The 19,725-nt window shown below is 34.6% G+C and overlaps 1 protein-coding gene across 1 annotated transcript; it reads right to left on the bottom strand.

Moving 5' to 3' along the window:
• Window positions 1–628: 628 nt before the first annotated feature.
• LOC148853388 (ribonuclease 1-like) lies at window positions 629–6,144 on the bottom strand. Its single transcript, XM_088986158.1, has 4 exons — window positions 5,987–6,144; window positions 5,691–5,846; window positions 1,505–1,703; window positions 629–1,118 (listed from the first exon to the last, which is right to left on the bottom strand). The coding sequence occupies exons 2-4, from the start codon at window positions 5,790–5,792 to the stop codon at window positions 844–846; spliced, it is 576 nt and encodes a 191-aa protein (XP_088842284.1). The 5' UTR covers window positions 5,793–5,846; window positions 5,987–6,144; the 3' UTR covers window positions 629–843.
• Between the last annotated feature and the right edge of the window lie 13,581 nt (window positions 6,145–19,725).

Here is a 19,725-nt window from a genome sequence, read left to right as displayed (position 1 = left end):
CTTTAAAAGAATATCTAATGGAGGGATTAAGGTGCTGGTCAATCGTTACACCAGTCACCAGGTAGGACTTAGCGACAGCTGGAATCATTTTATTGGATTAGAGGGAACATAACTCTTGTAGGATTGGTAGTTAATTGAGGAACCATGTAATTGGTCGGATTTAGAAATTTATACACATAAGATATAACCACACAGGCCCATCCATATCTTAGGTTAAATGCTTATACGGCCAGGGAAGGACCTTGAATAGGTTTTTATTCTTTCGGGTCTGTTTGTTTTGCAGGCGGAATAAGAATGGAATAGGAATGGAAATTAAAATGATCTATTTCCATAATCTGTTTGGTTCAGATAAGAATGAATAAAAATAATCTGTTTGGTTCAAACAAGAATGAGATTTTATTCCCAAAAGAGGGACAGGGAATGTCTATTCCCTCAAATAGGGGAATGCCATTCTAACAAAAATAGGAAAGAAATTCTCATTCCATCCAATCAAATAGTTGGAATGGGAATAATCCATTCTGAATCCGATTCCAAACCTCTATTTTCGCAAATCAAACGGGTCTTAATTCAAAATGCATAGGCCATTTCATGCCTATTACCTAATTTTGTACTGGCAGACTTTTCTCTATTGAAAATTTGAAATCATCCAATATCTGAGCAGGAGTAAATCCAAAATAAAGCCAGAAGCCAAGCCACATAAGTTCCATACATGAACACAAAGCATACACATACAATATTTAGATCACCTCCATTTCACTGTCAAAGTGAATTATTTATGAAGAAGACAATTAAAGTAGCTAGAACTAGTTAACATCCTTCTTCACACAAAACTAAAACTCTATTTTAAACATACTGCTGGGAAGGAAGATAGATCCGTGCAGCACTAGCACTTTCAACGAAGGGAGGAAACTGGACGGTGGAAGGACAGTTGGTGGTAGGTGAAACTGGGCACTCAATGAAGTCAGATCCAGAAGTGTCTGTGCACATGTAAATTTCATACATCTGATAGTAACCGGACGTGTTGACATTGCAGATGATTGTAGGAGTGTATCCGGTTGCTTCTTCAATAGCTGTCGTGATTGCGTCCAAGGTGTAGAAATCACCATTGGGTTTGATTCCTGCAACGACAAGATCAAGATAAAACGGAAAAACAAGAAATTAAAGCTCAAGTTTGTGCAGTGGAGTAGTGTTTAAATTGATTTTAATTTAGATTAGTTTCAACTCAAACCTAGTCCATTAATACCCGTATTCTTAATTTTTATTAATGGACTAGATATCAATTTAATCCAATCCAATCGAATATAAATTCATTAGAGATGGATCAAATTCAATCCAATTCAATAAATACTTTGGACCCATGACCCTGGTCCAATTCAATATAATCTATCCAATCCATCCAAAAGTGATTTTGATTTGAATAAGGTCCAACCCAAAACCAAGCCATTGACACCCTACAAACTGTTCAATTTTAAGCTAATAATCATCAATTCAAACTTCAAATTACCGGCATCCTCAAGGACTTGGAGCATATCCACTTTGTCCTTTAAGTCGAGGTTTGCTTCGAAGTATCCGTGTTGATTCAATACAGGCTCTGTGCAGGTCCCAAATTTCAACCAAATGTATTCCCAATATGACTGACCATTACTGCTTGGGCAGGAAAACGTTGTCCAACTAGTTTCCAATCCGCTAATAAGGTCTGATACCTACACAGGAAAAACAAGGGAATTGGATCAGAAATTGATTAAGCCTGCATTTATTTATGGTATAAAACATCATCGGTGTAAAACTTTATCATCGGTTTAGTTTTGCCGGTATTTGTTTGCACTCAGCTTAAATTAACATCATTGTAAAACTTTACTCTCAGTTCAAATTTGTCGACGTTTGAATAGAGTAGAGTTTTACATTGTAAATCAATATATAACATCACTTATAATGAGATTTTACATTGATAATCACGTTTTTTTTAAGTTCAACGGTTCAGTGTGAAACTCCATCGATTGACTTTTACATCCATGAGGTTTTACACCGTAAACAAACACAGCCTAATTGCTCATTTCTATTTTCTGACAGAACCGTTAATTTGAGGTTTTTTTGTATTTGAATAAAGCAATATCTATCAAAAAAGAATTAAACAAAACAAGGTAATTGGATAAGAAATTCATTAGCTTTTATTTCCAAGCTTTGTTGATTTGGACTTTTTGGATTTAAATGGAAACCCTCCCACAACCTATGCTTTACCCAAACCTATGGTTGTCAATATATGGTGAATGGACTCTGAAAGTCCAAAAGACTCGATTGAACATCCGATTTGATTATTTCGGATTTGATTCTTAAGATTGGATGTGGATTTCACCCAATTGATCCAATTAAGATCCGAATCGCATTGATATATAATACATTTATATTTTCATATTTATATAAATATTTTTAAAACCTTTTAAGTTCTTGTTTTATAATAGACAATAAAGTTTAGGAAAAATTTATGGTGCGGGAAAAATGATATATTTTGATGAAAATCCACATAATTAGTTACTGCTAGTTGATTGGATACAAGTTTTTTTCATTTATGTCTTTCCCACATCATGGTTGAATTCTTTAAAGTAGATAAATGCTAGTATGTGGAAAACAATATAAATTTTATGCTATGAGAATGAATTATGACCAACAATCCCTTTGTAAACTGTAGGGCCAAGATTTTTGGGGTAGGCTGAACACTAAAAACCCTTTTTTTTTCTACTTTTGAAGAAAAAGATCATGATTTTTAAAAACAAATCGGTCAGGAGTCTGGTTATCAGTTCGAACAGTCTGATCGGTTCGAATGATTAATCGTCCGGTTCAGCGGTTTGTTGATTAAAATCAACGATTTTGAGAAAAATTTGATTTTAGAGAAAAACGGAATCGATCAGATGACTAATTCCCGGTTTTTACAGTTCGGTTTGATCCGGTTTTAAAAACAGTGAAAAAGATAATAAGGCAGTTTACCTTGTAACCCAATTTTTGTGAAGGTAATTGCATAAAAAGGGGTTATATTTATTCCTATTAATATTTCCGATCTTTTCGAATATGTTAGATGTACCTTTAAGTTTCTTCCGGGGCAATGGTGCATCTCATGTTGCTGAAAAGGGTACGAGTCTAATGGGATTTGGTTTAGCTTAGGGATACAACCCTACAGGTGCAAGCTTTGGACTTAGGCTGGCCCAATCCGAGGTCAACTTCAAGTTTACCAATCGATGCTCAACACGAGCATAATGCAATATAATTTCAGCTGGATATGGGCTTGGGTTGGACCAGGCTAAGTTTAAACGAGCTTGAACAGACTTCTGTTGAGTTCGATCTATCTAACGCCTCAACCCAAGCCCAACCTAAGTTTTGCTTAGGCCTGAATTCTTTACTTTCTAGCTCAGGCTCAACCCATGTAAAAACTTAATTGGGTTTTGAGTCGGAACAGCCCTAATTGAACCCTTAGTTTAGCTAAACTCCGATTTTGTTGAGTAATTTTCTTGATTAAGACGAGTCTGAATCTGCTACATGCAACACCTTATGCAAACATTATACATAGGTGACTACAGCCACAGATCAGGAACATCCTTCCATGAATGGCAACATACAAGCATCGCAAGGCTGTAGTGTCCTGTACATAATGTGTGCAAGGATTTTACGTAGATGCCATGCCATGTTTGGGCTGCATGCTAATCCACAGGCTTTAAAGCCCAAGCTCAACATCACACAGGGGATAGGTTTGGACCATGCCTGGTGGCCGGTAAAATCCACTTTACAGTTACGTGGTTTTAAAGAATGATCCAGAAATGTAATCGTTCTGGCCATTGGTCTTAGGTTGATATCTGGTTTGAACGGACGACCTGTTTTAATAATAAAAAATAAAAAATGGTCAAAATCATTAAATGGGTCAATGGGTTAATGATTGACTGTCTGGGTGAATGGGTCATTAACCAATTCAATGGTTTTTTTCTAAGAACTGGGTTTGGGGTAAAATGGAATCGGTTGCCTGGACGGTTCTCGGGCCAAACGGTTCGACCGTTTGGGTCAACAGCGGTTTAAAAACCATGTACAACTCTACCTAGGGGATGGCCAAAGCAGAGAGAGAAGACATTCTGGATCAGATAAACACGTTCAATGAGCATTTAGAAAAATTTTTGATACCCATCCCTTAAAATACTCTCAAATCCCAACCTATCATTGAAAAAGATTAAAAACTGCTTTTTACAAATGACAAATGGCAGTCTGGTCTGAGAGAAGATGACGACACCCATGGCTCCTCTTACCAAAGTGGAACGTCCGAGATTTTCAATCCGTGGCTTCCAATAGATGGTTCGGTAGAGGCTGGTGACAAGCTTTTTGGCAGAGCTTCGGCCACCACAGGCACCGGAGGTACACGAGAAAACGTATTCATCTATTATCATAACATGGAAACATCCCATATAATATTTTATGGGTGCTAATATAGAGATGTAAATCGGGTCGTGTTGGTGTATCGCCTATAGCCCAACATGACCCAATATGATTTTGGACCGGCCTGGTACGATAGTCTATGGGTCGTGTCAGGCCCGACACAATTGTGAGGGTTGTGTTGGACACGGTGTTTTAGGTCTACTGGCCAAGCTAGCACGGTACAATCAATAGCTTTGGCCTGATTCATGGTCCGACTTAGCCCATAGACCAGCCTGGCTCACGACACGGGCTTGAGCCCGTGGGCTATGCCAAACTTACCCCCAATTGTCCAGGGAAAAGCGATATGGCCCAAGACGACCTGTTTTACACTTCTACACCAATAATTTCCACCAATGAGAGAACGATCCGAGCAAAAGGGATCGTCCCAGCCAGTCATAGGCTCACAGCCACCCACACCAATCTTGGCCAACCAAAACGTCATTCTTCATGGGAGCATAAAGATATATCCTTTCTGCTATTCCTGTGTTGCTGTGCTCGAAGAAACATTAATATACAATTTCTTGTGCCTCAAAATTGAAACCCATTTGAGAATCAATTTTAGGAAATAAAATAACCATAAACCGAAGCAAATAAACTTTGATACTTTCTGCTTCAAAAAAAAAAAAAGAAAACGAAGCAGGGAAAGAAAACAGTAAAACACTAATAAGAAAAGTGTTGATTCAAAGATCGTTTGAAGTTGAAGTCATTTGTCATTTGCTAAGGCTCGGTTTACGAGTACAAATGCCAATATATACAATATAAATACAAACAAAATGTTATTTCGAGCATATTAGAAAGGGGAAAGCTAAAGGTTGAAAATTTACACACTGTATATATTAGTGATTGGCTGACTGCTATTAGTGATTTACAAAGTTGTCTATATATTGCTTTTGACGTGTCAATCATTCGTTTGACGGAAAATTCCTCCGACTGCCGCCGGTTGGAGAAAAATAAGATCCCGACTTGCCAAGGAGCCTCCCGCTCCCGAAAACACCCCAAATGTTGGGAAAGAAAGAAGAGAAATAGACGGTGGCTCAATATATTAAGTTCTCTGGCTGTTTGTAGCAGAGAGACTTTGGATCCAATCAAGCTGTTAACCAAGGTAGGGGGTTCTAAAGCCAAAAGTTTCAATTGAAAAAAAAAAAAAAGAAACTTCGATTTTCGAGCTTCAGGCAAAGCGTATGCTTCCTATAATTTGGTCGATCGCCTGGTATAAAGAAAGATAAATTAAGAGTAGGTACCTGGGATGAATTGAAAGTGTTGCTTGAATCACAGTATGAGATGGATGACCCGTTCTTATAACGTGGAAATAGCCCATGAATGCTAAAATTTGCCGCAGGCATTCCTGTGCTTGGCGTGCAGCATGTTATCGATGTATCACAGTATGAGCCTTGCCACTGAAACAAAATTGAGAATACCAATAATAAACAATGTAGCTCTATTCTATATACCAAGACCAAGATGAAAGTAGAAGAGAGACAGACTGAAACAAATATTATTAATTAAACCACAGAGAGAGAGAGAGAGCAATAGTCACCAGCTGAGCAAAGATTTGGTAATCAAAAGCTCGTGAAACACCTAGAGCTACTAATATTACTAGAGTTTTAATGAGGAATGTAGAAGGGGGTTTCGTGGTTGTTTGGCTGTTTGATTATTCCACACTGAACACACACTCAGTTTAGTGATGTTGCATGGTATCTGCATATCCATACATTACATATTTATAGGCAAATAAACAATATGCATGGTTAATTATTTATTGATATATAAAGCAGATGTTATCATGTATTATACGGAGTAATTATTTCAATGAAAATTTAGGATTTATTGATTTATTCTCTTCTCAAATTATTATTTACTTTTGGAATTCTGCATGGACTGCAGTGTACTTTTTCATTAATTTTTTAAATATATTATTCTCAAATTTTTAAATCCTTCAAAAGCATGTACCAAAAGATGACAATTGACCATTCATGCCTATTTTGTAGCATCATAGCGACTGTGCGGGGCCAAAGCATTGAAAATCGTGCAGGAAAATATATTGAAAATTTGACATATGTAATTGTAGGCTGGGAAAATCGTAAAATTGACATACTGATTTGTAGCATCAACAAGGGTAAAGTCTAGACATGGAGTTGCATGTTGCTTAATTTCATCTTGGAATGAGGATATTAAGGTAGAGGAGGCTGTTCCTCTTTGCGTGCTTGTATATATCTTAGAAAACTATATTTTATGAGATAAAAAATTATTTATACATGCCTGCCCTGCAAAACATAAACACCCATTTATTAATGAACAGTTAAGAGCCATTAGTAGTAAAGCTTAGATTTTTTTTTAATCCCTATTTACGCCATTGAAACTGTTAACATGTAGTGTTTCTTGTCGTCTGGAAACAGCCAACCAACACCGCTCTTTCTTCCCATCAACGCAAATTCATCTTTTCTCTCTATTTTTTTATCCACCTTCATGGGTTCAATCATGGTTTTCAAAAACCAGATCAAGTGATTGATTTTGTTTTATCCCATAACCATTATTTCATAAAAAAACTATTGATTTGGTTAGTAAATCATTGACTCGGGCGATTGAATCGTTCAAACTGTTCAATGGTTTGTCTATCTTTTTATTTTTTTTTATTTTTGTCAAAACGGGCCTTTCATTCGGTTCAAATGGCTGGACCGTTCGACCCAAAAATCAGACCCCTGATCGGTTCGTTGTCTGGTTTGGTTTTAAAAACCTTGGGTTCAATGGTATTTGGAAATTTGATTTTGAATTCAAAATTCGACATAATCAAATCGAATTTGGATATAACCTTATTCGATTCAATAATCATCCAAATTCGACTAATTATTTAATTTTTATATATAATATATAAAATATTTAAATGTTCTATATAATAATTAAATTATATAAATAATTCATATATTTATATACTTTATATAACTAAAACAATTATTTTATATTCATTAATTACCTAAAATAATTAATTGGTCAAATTGGAATCAAATCGAATATTTAATTGACTTTGAATGTTAATTTTCAATAATATCTATTAGATATCAAATTAAATTTGGATATCTAATTTTCTAATCAAATTCGAATTTGAATATTACCTCATTTGATTCGAATTTGATCCATTTACACCCTTATCCTTCTTTTTTTTTCTCGAAATCGAAAAAACAACCCGTCAAAAGCCGTAATCTAACCTACCCTACTTATCTTTCTTTTTTTTTGGATAAATAAACTGCACTCCACCTCAGAGTGAATGATAAAGGGTTTAAAACACGTGCACATTGTGTGTTTTAATTTGTCCTATTGTCATTGTCCGATATTATTCATTTATTTGCCGCCAAACCTCCCACTACCACTAAAGGTGTTCTTTCAGATATTATTCAGCGAAATTGGAAATAAAAAATGACAAATCATATTCATCAAGATTTATGTTGTATTCTGATTGGTCAAAGTTGTTATGGTGTCATTTAATTTTCATGCGTCACTGAAATTGCTATCACAAAAGCAACGATGCCTTACCTTTTTCTTTTTTCTTCTTTTCGATTTTAAAATTCAATCGATACTTGGACCAAATGAGATCATCAAAATAATAAGGCCCTGTTGGTTTGCTTTCAATGTCTCTTGTGTCTTTCCTCTTAACACATTTAAGAGTCATTAATACTGTACATCAGATCATATACAATATCAATAATGTTCAATTTACCTTTTATATATTATTATTATTATTATTATTATTATTATTATTTGTAATAGTTATTTAGTATTTATTCAATTATTTAGTAATTGATTGTTGTTAATAATTATTAACTATTACTAATTATTGTATCATTTACTTAATTAATAAATATGCAATTATTTTTTAAATATTAATTAATTAATTAATTAATTAGTGTTCATTTTCTTTAAAATATTTAATCATTTATATTTTTATTAATTACACTATTTACTAATTATTTTATATTCATTTAGTTAATTGTTAATAATTAGTTATTAAGTAGTTAAACAAACTATCTCATTTCTAGGGTTAAAATTAGGGGTGAGCATTATTCGGCTAAAACCGAAATACCAAATTGAAAATTTTGGTTTTGATTTTTTTGGTTTGCCTCTTTTCAGTTTTTTCGTAATTCGGTTTTAGGAATTCCAATTTTTGGTTTCGGTTTTCAGAGTTAGAAATTTGATTAATGGAAAAATCGAATTAATTGAAATTTATTTTATAATATGTAATACATAATATACAATATATAATATGCTATATATATTAATATATTATATATAATGTGTTATAATGAAATTCAATTTCATAATATATACTATAGGCTATAATATATAATATTATATATATTAAATAAATTCGGTTTTTAACCGAAAACCGAATAAAAAATTATAGTTTCGGTTATTTTGGGTTTCTTATAATTCGGTTTTGGTTCGATTTTTAAAATTTTGATTTATTCAATTCAGTTTTCAACCGAATGCTCGCCCTTAATTAAAATAATCAATTGACATTTTTCAAATTTCAAAATAACATTCTTTACATTTAGATTTCAGAATTAATAAAAATCTACAAACTTCATTACAGTCCAAAAAGTAATTATTAATTTATTACAGCTTCAAAAGCATTCAGATGGTAGACTTCAATGCAAAGAACAAACCCTAAGAATAGAATAGAGTACCTTCTTTTTCTATCCAGTTGTTCTCTCAGCCACGAAATGTCACCTGTTTTGCAACCCATCACATAAGTGAACACATGACAAGGAGATGGACACATCTGTATGAACTTGGAGGGAGACACATTTAACACCCCCTTCCCGGGACAAAAGCCAGGGCTGGGAGCACGTCATCATTACAAGCAAAGAAGAGAGGGCTGCCACAACATGGGCTACATTGTTTGCCATTTTGGCCACAACTAATCTTCGCATAACACTTCAGATTTTGTTTTCCAAATCTTATCAAAGAATCCTTTTCCGCTTCGGCTATAGCACGAGTGTTTTACATTGGAATTTGGATCTACTTCTACCACTCCATCTATTTCTATATGGATTGTAAATAAAAAAATTAACCCAACCAAGAAAATTGAACCGAAAAATCCAATTAATCCGAACCGATCAATTTGTTTTCTATTTGATATTTTTGAAAAACTGAGGGATAATTTGATTTTTTGGTTAATGTGAAAAAACAATAACTAACTGAATTGATTGGTTTATATATCATATTTATAATTATCTATTCATAATATATTATAAATACAAAAAACTGGCCCTATTTGGCTCGCAGGAATAGGGGTCTGGAATCAGAATCGGAATAGGTTATTCCGATTTCAATTATTTGGTTGGGCAGAATTGCAATCTCATTTTCATTCCTGCTAGAATGGTATTTTCCCATTTGAAGAAATGGCCATTCCCTGCCCTTCCCTTAGGAATGTAATCTTATTCCTACTGATTTTAATTTTCATTTCCATTTCTATCTAAATCAAACAAATTATAAAAATGGACTATTTCAATTTCAATTCTGATTCTAATTCCAATTCTGATTATAAACCAAACGGTATCTAAAAAGACCAAAATGATCAAAAACCGAAATTGGTTTCAATACCGATTCGGTTTCAAGATAATCAACAATTTAATTACAAATTTACCATGAACACCCCTAATTAATAGATATGAAAATCTTTCCACTTTTTTATTCGGCGGTGTTTTGTTTCCATCTCCCATCATTTCCGTGAACATTCCACCACTGATTTATGACCAAACTATATATTATTTCATATATAACACATGTGAAAATGAAATATACTACCTACTGCATTGCATTGGGGTTTGAGGAAATAATTTAATCATGACTTTTCTCTGTTTTATTTTTATTTTTACATTTACCAGTTAGCTACAAACCGGTGAAAGCTGTATGGGCCCTGGCTTCTTTCTTTCGAGAATTGCGTTGTTGGTACTTGTAAGGTGCGTTTTTACCCACGTGCCGAAAAGGGTTTGTAAAGTTTTATATATATTAAAGTGAAATGTATACGTAAAAAGACTTGAAGATGAGGGAAATAAAATCTAACATTATTTTTTATATTTTATTTATAGAATTTATAAGAATGACATTCTTTACCAACTCTTTATTTTGGTTTTTTTTTTCAAATTATAAGAACGACACTATCTTCTACCAATTCTCTTTCTCTCTTCCTTGCTTTTTTTTTTTTCTTTCAAATTACAAGAGTGTCATCCCTCTCCTTATAAATTACAAGAATGCCACTCTCTCTCTAACTAAGGGAGACTTCAACTCAGCACCTCGACTATTAGGGGACCTGCAATCAAAGGTAATCGAGTTCGAGCTCAAGCTCAAGTCTTTAATTCGAATCGAGCTCGAGCTAGATGACACCTCAATCACTGAGGGAGACCTCAGCTTAGCACCTCAATCACTGAGGGAGATCTTGGCTCAGTACCTCAACAACTAAGGGAGACCTTAGCTCGGCACCTTATCAACTAAGGGAGACCTTAGCTCGACACCTCACCAGATAAGAAAACTTCAACTCGACACTTCAGCAGCTGAGAGACCTACAATTAAAGGTAGTCGATTTCAAACTTTCGAGCTTTTGACTCGAGTTGAGCTTGAGCTCGAGCTCAAGTCTCTAATTCGAATCAAGCTCGAGCCTGATAGTTTATGAGCGAGCCCCTACAATGCTAGGCCCCCTCTGCTAGTAAATATATTAAGCTTAAATGTGTCTGTAAAAAGGCCTAAGGACAAGGGAAATGGAATCTAATAGTATTTTTTGTCTTTTTTCATAGAAATTATAAGAATGCCACTCTCTATCAGCTCTCTCTCTTTTGCTTTTTTTTTCTTTCAAATTATAAGAATGTCACTCTCTCCTACCAACTATCTCTTTCTCTCTTTTCTTACAAATTACAATAATGCCACTTTCTCCTACCAACTCTCTCTCTCTCTCTCTTCCTTACAAATTACAAGAATGTCATCTCTCTCTCGTCTCTCCTACCATCTCTCTCTCTCTCTCTCTCCTTTTATATTACAAGAATGCCATTTTCTCTCTCCAATTGAGGGAGACCTCAGCTCGACATCTCGGTTGCTAGGGGACCTGCAATCAAAGGTAGTTGAGTTCGATCCGAGCTGACTCGAGCTCAAACTTTTGATCTCAAGCTCAAGTCTCTAATTCAAATCGAGCTCGAGCTAGACAACACCTTGACCACTAAGGGAGACCTCGGCTCGGCACCTCGGTCACTAAGGGAGATCTTGGCTCAGCACCTCAACAGCTGAGGGAGAACTCAGCTCGACACCTTGTCAACTAAGGGAGACTTTAGCTAGACACCTCGCCTGCTAGGGAAGCCTCAGCTCGACACTTTAGTAGTTGAGGGAGACCTCGATTTGGCACCTCGGAAATTGAGGGAGACATCGGCTCGACACCTCGACTGCTTGAGAGACCTGCAATCAAAGGAAACCGAGCTCAAACTTCCGAGCTTTTGACTCGAGTCAAGCTCAAGTCTCTAATTTGAATCAAGCTCGAGCCTCGGCAATTAATGTATTTCTCTAAAATAAAAGATTTAATATATATCTATATCTATCCTATATAAATATATTAACCTGAAATGTGTACGTAAGAAGGCATGAGGATGAAGGAAATGGAATCTAACAGCCTTTTTTGCCTTTTTTTCATAGAAATTACAAGAATGACACTCTCTACCAAATCTCTCTCTTTTTCTTTTTCTTTCAAATTACAAGAATGCCACCCTCTCCTACCAACTCTCTCTTGCTTTTTTTTTCTTTCAAATTACAAGAATGCCACTTTGGCACTCTCTCCTACCAACTTTCTCTTTCTTATAAATTACAAGAATGCCATCTCTCTCTCCTTGTAAATTACAAGAATGCCACTCTCTCCAACTAAGGGAGACCTTAGCTCGGCACCTCAGCTGCTAGGGGGCCTACAATCAAAGGTAGTCGAGTTTGAGCCAAGCCGAGATCGAACTTCTGAGATCAAGCTCAAGTCTATAATTCATATCGAGCTCAAGCTAGACAACACCTCGACCATTGAGGGAGACCTCAGCTTGGCACCTCGATCACTAAGGGAGATCTCAGGTTAACACCTCAACAACTGAGGGAGACCTCAGCTCAGCACCTTGTCAACTAAGGGAGACCTTAGCTTGACACCTTGCTTACTAGGGAAACCTCAACTCAACACTTTAGTAGCTAAGGGAGACCTCGTTTTGGCACCTTGGCAATTGAGGGAAACCTCAGCTCGGAACCTCGGCTGCTTGAAAGACCTGCAATCAAAGGTAGCTGAGCTTGAACTTCTAAGGTCGAGCTTGAGCAGGTCTCTAATTCGAATTGAGCTTGAGATAGTTTATGAGCGAGCCCCTGCAACACAGGGCCTCCTCCACTAGTATATATATATATATTAAAGGAAGGTCTTAGTCCATGTGTCATTTTCTGAGAAGTTTCTATTATTATTATTTTTGATTAAAAAGCAAACACAAAATACAAAGCAGTAGAAACAAAAATTAAGGTCTAACCAAGCCTTGGTTAGCTATAAGTTGGATCCACTCTAGTGGATCCTCTAAGAATGACTCTGACTCCTTCAGACCTCTTCTAGCTAACTTATGAGCTACCAGATTTCCACATCTGTTAACATGCACAAAGTGAATAGAAAGTCCACCTGTACACATGAGAATGTCCATGCACAAAAAACTTGCATCCGAGGCCAGATCAAACTTCTTGGCATTCAAAGCTTAGACTAAAGTCAAACTATCTAATTCCACTAAAATGGAAGTGTCCTTGAATCTCTTTAGCAACTCCAAAATCCTTACAATGGCTAAAGCTTTTGCTTGTATCAGAAATGCCGTAGTAGACTTACCAAAAACAACTACTAGCACTGTCTCAGAAGAATCCTTTAGAACAACACCAAACCCCGAGCGGCCTGGGTACAAAAAGCTACCATCAACATTCAGCTTTAAAAGTCTTGGCCTTGGCGCTTTCCAAAAAAAATATGCCCTTGCTTCACTGTCTCGTTGCTAAAGAGAAGAACCTTCCCATCTAGAATTCTAATTCCCATGTGACCACCAAACCACATAGCTTTAGCATGAGAGCATTCAAATAAGCAATGCAAATTTGTTTTTGGGCTGAGGGAACAAACAAGACAAATAGCATCAATTGCCAATTTCCTTTTAACTAAGTTTTCCTTTACTGCAATCGCATTTACACAACATTTCCTGATGAAGTTTTTAAAGCCCACAATATACATTCGTTGCTATCAAACTACACATCATTTACACATCAGTTGCTATTAAAGCACACAATATACTATCATCATTTAGACAAGTGGCTTTCTCATTTTCTAGAAAGTTAGACAAATGGCAATTTCTAAGAAATTCATGCTAAAACCCACGACCTAATGCCAGGCTACAGTTGGAAAACATTGGTTGTTAGGGGCCAACAACCTTTCCTGTTGAGAGAGTTTCTAGGTTGGGAACGTTACTATGAGAGTGGGCAAATTAGTAATTGCCTTCTGATTTATTTTCAGTAAAAACAAAAGCATGGGCGTGAATTGCCGTGAATGTGCCCAACCCCAAAACTCTCTCAATAGGAATGGTTGTTGGCCCCCAACAGCCAAAGTTAACTCGTTACAGCACCCCACCATTCAGACATATGGCCTTCTCATTTTTCAGAGAAGATAGACAAGTGGCATTTTCTAAGTAGTTGGTGCTAAAGCCCACTACCACAATTTTCAATCCATTCCTAAAAAAATGCAGAAAATGCAAAAGTGAGTATCCAAAACCACTTCTACCTACATTCTACCAATCTCAGTTAATCATTAACCCTCTACATATCATAACAAAAGAAAACTATCCATTTTCTAATAATTATTGAAAAGCTATTTTTTGAAATAAATATTACTTAAAATTTTAATAATTATTTAAAATATTAATAAATATAAATTTAACATTATTGATTACATAATGTAAATTTAGCATTACTGATTTTAAATATAAATTTAATATTATTGATTCCCCGTATTAATACGGAGTAATTCACTAATATAATTAGTAATCATGACTTTTTTTTGCTTTCTCACAACATCATCATCCTCCTCCTCCCTTATCCCAATCCCAATTATATGGGTTCACATGAATCATGTTTCACAATTCCCTTCTATTTAAATTTATATATTTATATTTAAATCATTTCTTATTATTTTTATTTATACTAGCATAGGAGCTCCTGCATTGTCGGGGCACAACATGATGGTAAGTAGCCATCATGTTGGAAAAATATCTATTTAAAAAAAAATATATAAATAATAACATATTTAATTAAATTAAATTAAATAATAAATAAATAAATAATCATAGCCATCAGGCAATAAGGTGAAAGAGGGAGAGATGACTTTTGTTATTGTAGTTTTGTTTTATATAGTGGAATAATTGTAAATACTTAAATAATAATTAATTTAATTTATTAAATAAATAAATAAATTTAGTAAAATAAATGAGATAAATGGACAATCAAGTGAGAGAGTAAATATATATAAATATATACATGATTCTATGTCTTACTTTGCTAGTAATAATAATTTGTCAGATTATTAAATTATTAATTAATTAAATAATTTAGTAAAATAAGTAAACAAATAAATAAAACTTCATGTATTATCAATACAAGAATGGTAAAGGATATCCTAAAATATTTAATTAATTAATTTAGCGTTCTTAATGGATCGGGCTGAACTATCGGGCTATCGAGCCCATAAACAGGCTTAACTTGGTTTGTGGCTCAACTTGGCCTAAGACTTGGGCCACAAACCAACCCGGTTCATGCAAGCTTGGGCTAAAATAAAATTTTAAGATCTTTTTAATTTATGTTAAAATTTTCATTATTTTTTTTCAAAATTTTTAAAAAACATTGCTTAATCCAGTTCGTGGCCTGGTTTGGCCTAAGACTTGGCCCACGACATGGCACGGGCCTGTGCGGGCTTGGGTCGTATATTATATTCTATAATTATATAATATATTAATATATATAATTTTATTTTCAATTTTGTTATATCATTTCATTTTATTACTGCATATATAAACAATTGTATACATCAAAATTCATATAAAATATAAAATTTTTGAGATTTTTTTTTTAATTTTTTATCTATTTTTTCAATTTATGCTAACTTTTTCTTTTTTTTTTTCAAAATAAAAAAAAATAGATTAATCCAGTTCGTGGCCCAACTTGGCCTAAGACTTGGCCTACGGACCAGTCCAACCCATGGCACCACACAGGCCAAGGGCTGTGTTAGGCTGACCCCCTAAAATATTCCAAGAGAGGGAAGCACCGCACGACATGACCTAATTGTAAATAAAATGAGATTTAAAGACAAATTTAAACAAATATGACAAAGATAAAACTGTACATTCCGTTTGAGTCTTCACCATTTTTCTTCTCTCTCTACAAATCAGAAAGTAGAATGTAGATCATTCTGGCCTGTTCGTTGCATGTTTCGATTGAAGACCGTTCTGTTGCGGTTTGAACTTTGAACACCGTTGATGAAGATTAATGATTGGGTTGGGGGAGCAAGTTTGAGCCTGAGAATGAGAACATGAAGTGATGAGGGATTTAAAATTCTATCAATAATAGCTTTTGTGATCAGTCATAAAACTTCAAGTGGTTGTAGGTGATGATCAATTGAACAATGAATGACATGTCAAAAACAGAGCTTAAATTCTACACATATTTTTATTTTTCCTCTTCTTCTTCTCTCCATTTTCTGTGAAGAAGCAGAAAAGGGGGAAGAGAGAAGAGGAGGGGTGTGTACATATATCAATTTTATTATTTTGCTGAGAAGGTTCAACTCTTCAAGAAGCTCAGCCTGCAAAGAGTAGCATAACATGACGACCAGGATTAACATGAACAGTGAGAATGCCTCACATCCACCGGGCCCGTCGCAGAACCACCACCCTCACCACACCCAACAGCGGCGCCACCACCAAGATGACTTCTACTACTATCCCAACTCTTCTTCATCGGCCGCCTCCTTCAAGGGCTGCTGTTGCTGCCTCTTCTTGCTCATGACCTTCCAAGCTCTCTTCGTCCTCGTCGTGGCCCTTATAATCATCCTCACGGTGAAACGTAAGAAGCCCCACTTCAACCCCGAGGAGGTAGCCATCCAGTACGTGGGCGTCACGGCCGGCCCGTCACGCTACTCTCTCTCACCCTCCGTCTCCACAACGGAAGACAGCCTCGCCAGTTACTGATAATCCTTTGTTTTTTTTTTTTTTTTTTTTTTAAATATTGTTAACAGTCATAAAGTATCACAATTGACGTGTCAAAATTTTAATGGACTTTAAGAGAAAATCCGGAGTAATATAATATAAATACATACAAAATAGTAAGAAAGTACAAGATTTTACACACTACATATTTATATTTCTATTACTTCCAAACTAGGCCGAAAATAGCAAATCAATACTTGCATTGCTTTGTCGCAGTCACGCAGACACCATGAATGGAAATATTGCCGACAACCGCATCCTCTCGCACAGGTTTGTTCATGGGTTGGGTTGGGTCGGTTTTTTGATGTTTTTTTAATTGATTTAATTTAGTTGGGTTATCTGAAATTAAAATCAAAACCGATCTTATGTTAAGTAAAATCGATCTGATTGGTTTGAGTCGGTTTAAATCGATTTCGGCTCTACTTAGTAGTGATTTAGTTGTTGTACAACCTAACTTAAATAGGATAGAGACAACTTACTTAAATAGAAATTAAGTAGGTTGTAACTATTAACTAAGAACTAACTACTAAATCGGTTCGGTTTCGATCATTTTCGGTTTTCACACATGAAAACCAAAATCAAACCGAATCATTGGATTATGATTTTTTATAACCCGAAACCAATCGGTGCTGAAGAAAACTCGGCTGATTCAAGTTGGATCGGTCCGAGTTGATCGATTTGGTCGGGTTGGGTCTTCTTATGAACAACCCTACTCTCGCATACTAAAAAATGTTTTTAACACGGGTAAAGCCATACCGTGTTGGCAGATATCTAGTAAAAAAAATAGTTGTGAAACAAGACAAGACAAGAAAGCATTATATTAATGAAAAAAAAAAATTCACAAGAACTCTAGCATGTGCAAAAATTGCATCATCACTTCATCAGTATTAATATAGACACATCAGCTATATGACCTTCATGGAAGAGCTGTTCCCACATATATATCTCCTAGAGAAGTGGCAACAGGCCTTTTTTCCCGTAAATTCAATTGAATTGAGGTTTTTATTCTTGATCCAGCTGGGCTTTAGACCGTTTAGCTCAATTTTGGTTTGCCAATTGGACAGATTTCATTCAATTTGATCCGGTCAAATATAAGTTCATTATAGATGAATCAGGTCCAATCCTGATGAATATTCTGGACTTGTGGATCATTCATCATACCAATTCAATTCAATGTCTGGACTGCCCAATCTATTTAGATTGGTTTTAATTTTGATTGGTTCAAACCCAAACTTGGTCTATTGACAATTCTTATCTTCTATCAATGGACTAGATATTGGCTCAATCTTACCCAATCCAATATAAATCCATTACTAATGAATCAGGTCTAATCCAATCCAATAAATGCTTTGATTCAATATCACTTCTTGATCCGTACAACCTGTACATTGACCACACCCTTAGACACACATCCTCACATGTAATCCTGTCATCAGATCGGATTCATCAAAATCCAAGTTCGATTTAACATATTGGCTGCATCTGACTCCGACCCGATTATGGGCAGGGAATTCGAGTTCGAATCCTATCGGATTTTTAGAATTTCGGATTTTAATCAGACTTTGACTAAAGCTACCTATTTCAGCGGTTGAATGGTCACAATTGCTGAATGTAATATCATTAAAACAAAATTCTAAAATCAGTAATTTTTACTCAAAAGTTTTGAAACAATTTTGTATTTTGTAAAATTTAAAATTTTATAATATGTAATTTACTCAGAACAATGAAAAACTATGGTCAATAAGAAAACGGTACATGAGTGTTCTATGGTCAAGAAAACCTAGGCGAGAAAATAACGATTACGACAACTTAGTTGTTGTAGAGAGTGAGAATTTAGAGGGGAGAGAACGACAACAACCTGGCAAATGGGAAGACAAGTTAGGCGATAGCAAAAGAGGAGAAGTGAGAAGAAAATGTCGACTATTGAAGTGTCGAGTGAGGGTTTAGGATATTAGGGCCAAGGTTTAAAATTTTGATACGATACGCCCAATACGAGGTGAATCATATCGTATCATTGAAAAACAAATACGAGATACACATTGGAATCAGGCATCTCATCTTTTTTCATGCGTATTGGACCGTACCGGGGGTGTATTGGGGTGTATCAAAGGTGTATCGAGGGTGTATCGACAAAAAATATATGACAAAAAACTGGAAAAAAATAAAGGGGAAAACAAGAAACCATCTTTCACTCTCAAATGACTCTAAAACTCCAAGCCTCATTCCTAGAGTGCTAAATTTGCAAAAATCTACAAGAAACAAGTGTGAATCATTACTTTTTTTGAATATTTTTCAAATTATGAAAAAATATGGCAAAAATAAGTAAGTTATTTATTTGTTTTTTATAATATCTTGTGATTTTTTTCTTAAATGCTTAAATTCATGTTTATCTACATTTCTTACATTCAAAATCACATTTTTTTTTTGTGTTAACAGTAGATTTATGGAAATTGCATGAAGATATTCGAGGAAATATAAATTAACAAAAAAGTTGAAAATATTATTTTTTCTCTACCAATAAAGAATAAATATGTTTTAGATTTATGGATTTATCTATCATATCCATAGAGCAATTGAAATTTCTTGTTTAATATTTTTTTTATATTTTTAGAATTAAAAAATAAATAATAATTAATTACATTTTATCATTTGATCACAACAATTGAATATATTATAATTCTATGGACGATGTATCATATCCATAGACCAATTTAAATTTCTTCTTTAATAATTTTTTTTTATATTTTTAGAATTAAAAAATAAATAAATAATTAATTATATTTTGTCATTTGATCATAATGATTGAATATATTATAATTCTTTGGATCATCTATCATATCCACAAAGCAATTGAAATTTCTTATTTAATAACCATTTTTTGAATATATTATATAATATTTATTTACTTTTTTATATTTTTTGGAAATAAATAATAAATAAAAAATGTTTAAGTAATAAATAATTATTGATTATATTTTCACTTAGAAGTTATGCCAATGCATGTATTATG

Source organism: Nelumbo lutea, chromosome 4, assembly GCF_056320005.1.
Source record: "Nelumbo lutea isolate HS-2025 chromosome 4, American lotus-T2T, whole genome shotgun sequence".
Classification (NCBI taxonomy): domain Eukaryota; kingdom Viridiplantae; phylum Streptophyta; class Magnoliopsida; order Proteales; family Nelumbonaceae; genus Nelumbo; species Nelumbo lutea.
Note: the sequence above shows the minus strand (reverse complement) of the source record. Positions and strands in the feature narration are given on the sequence as shown.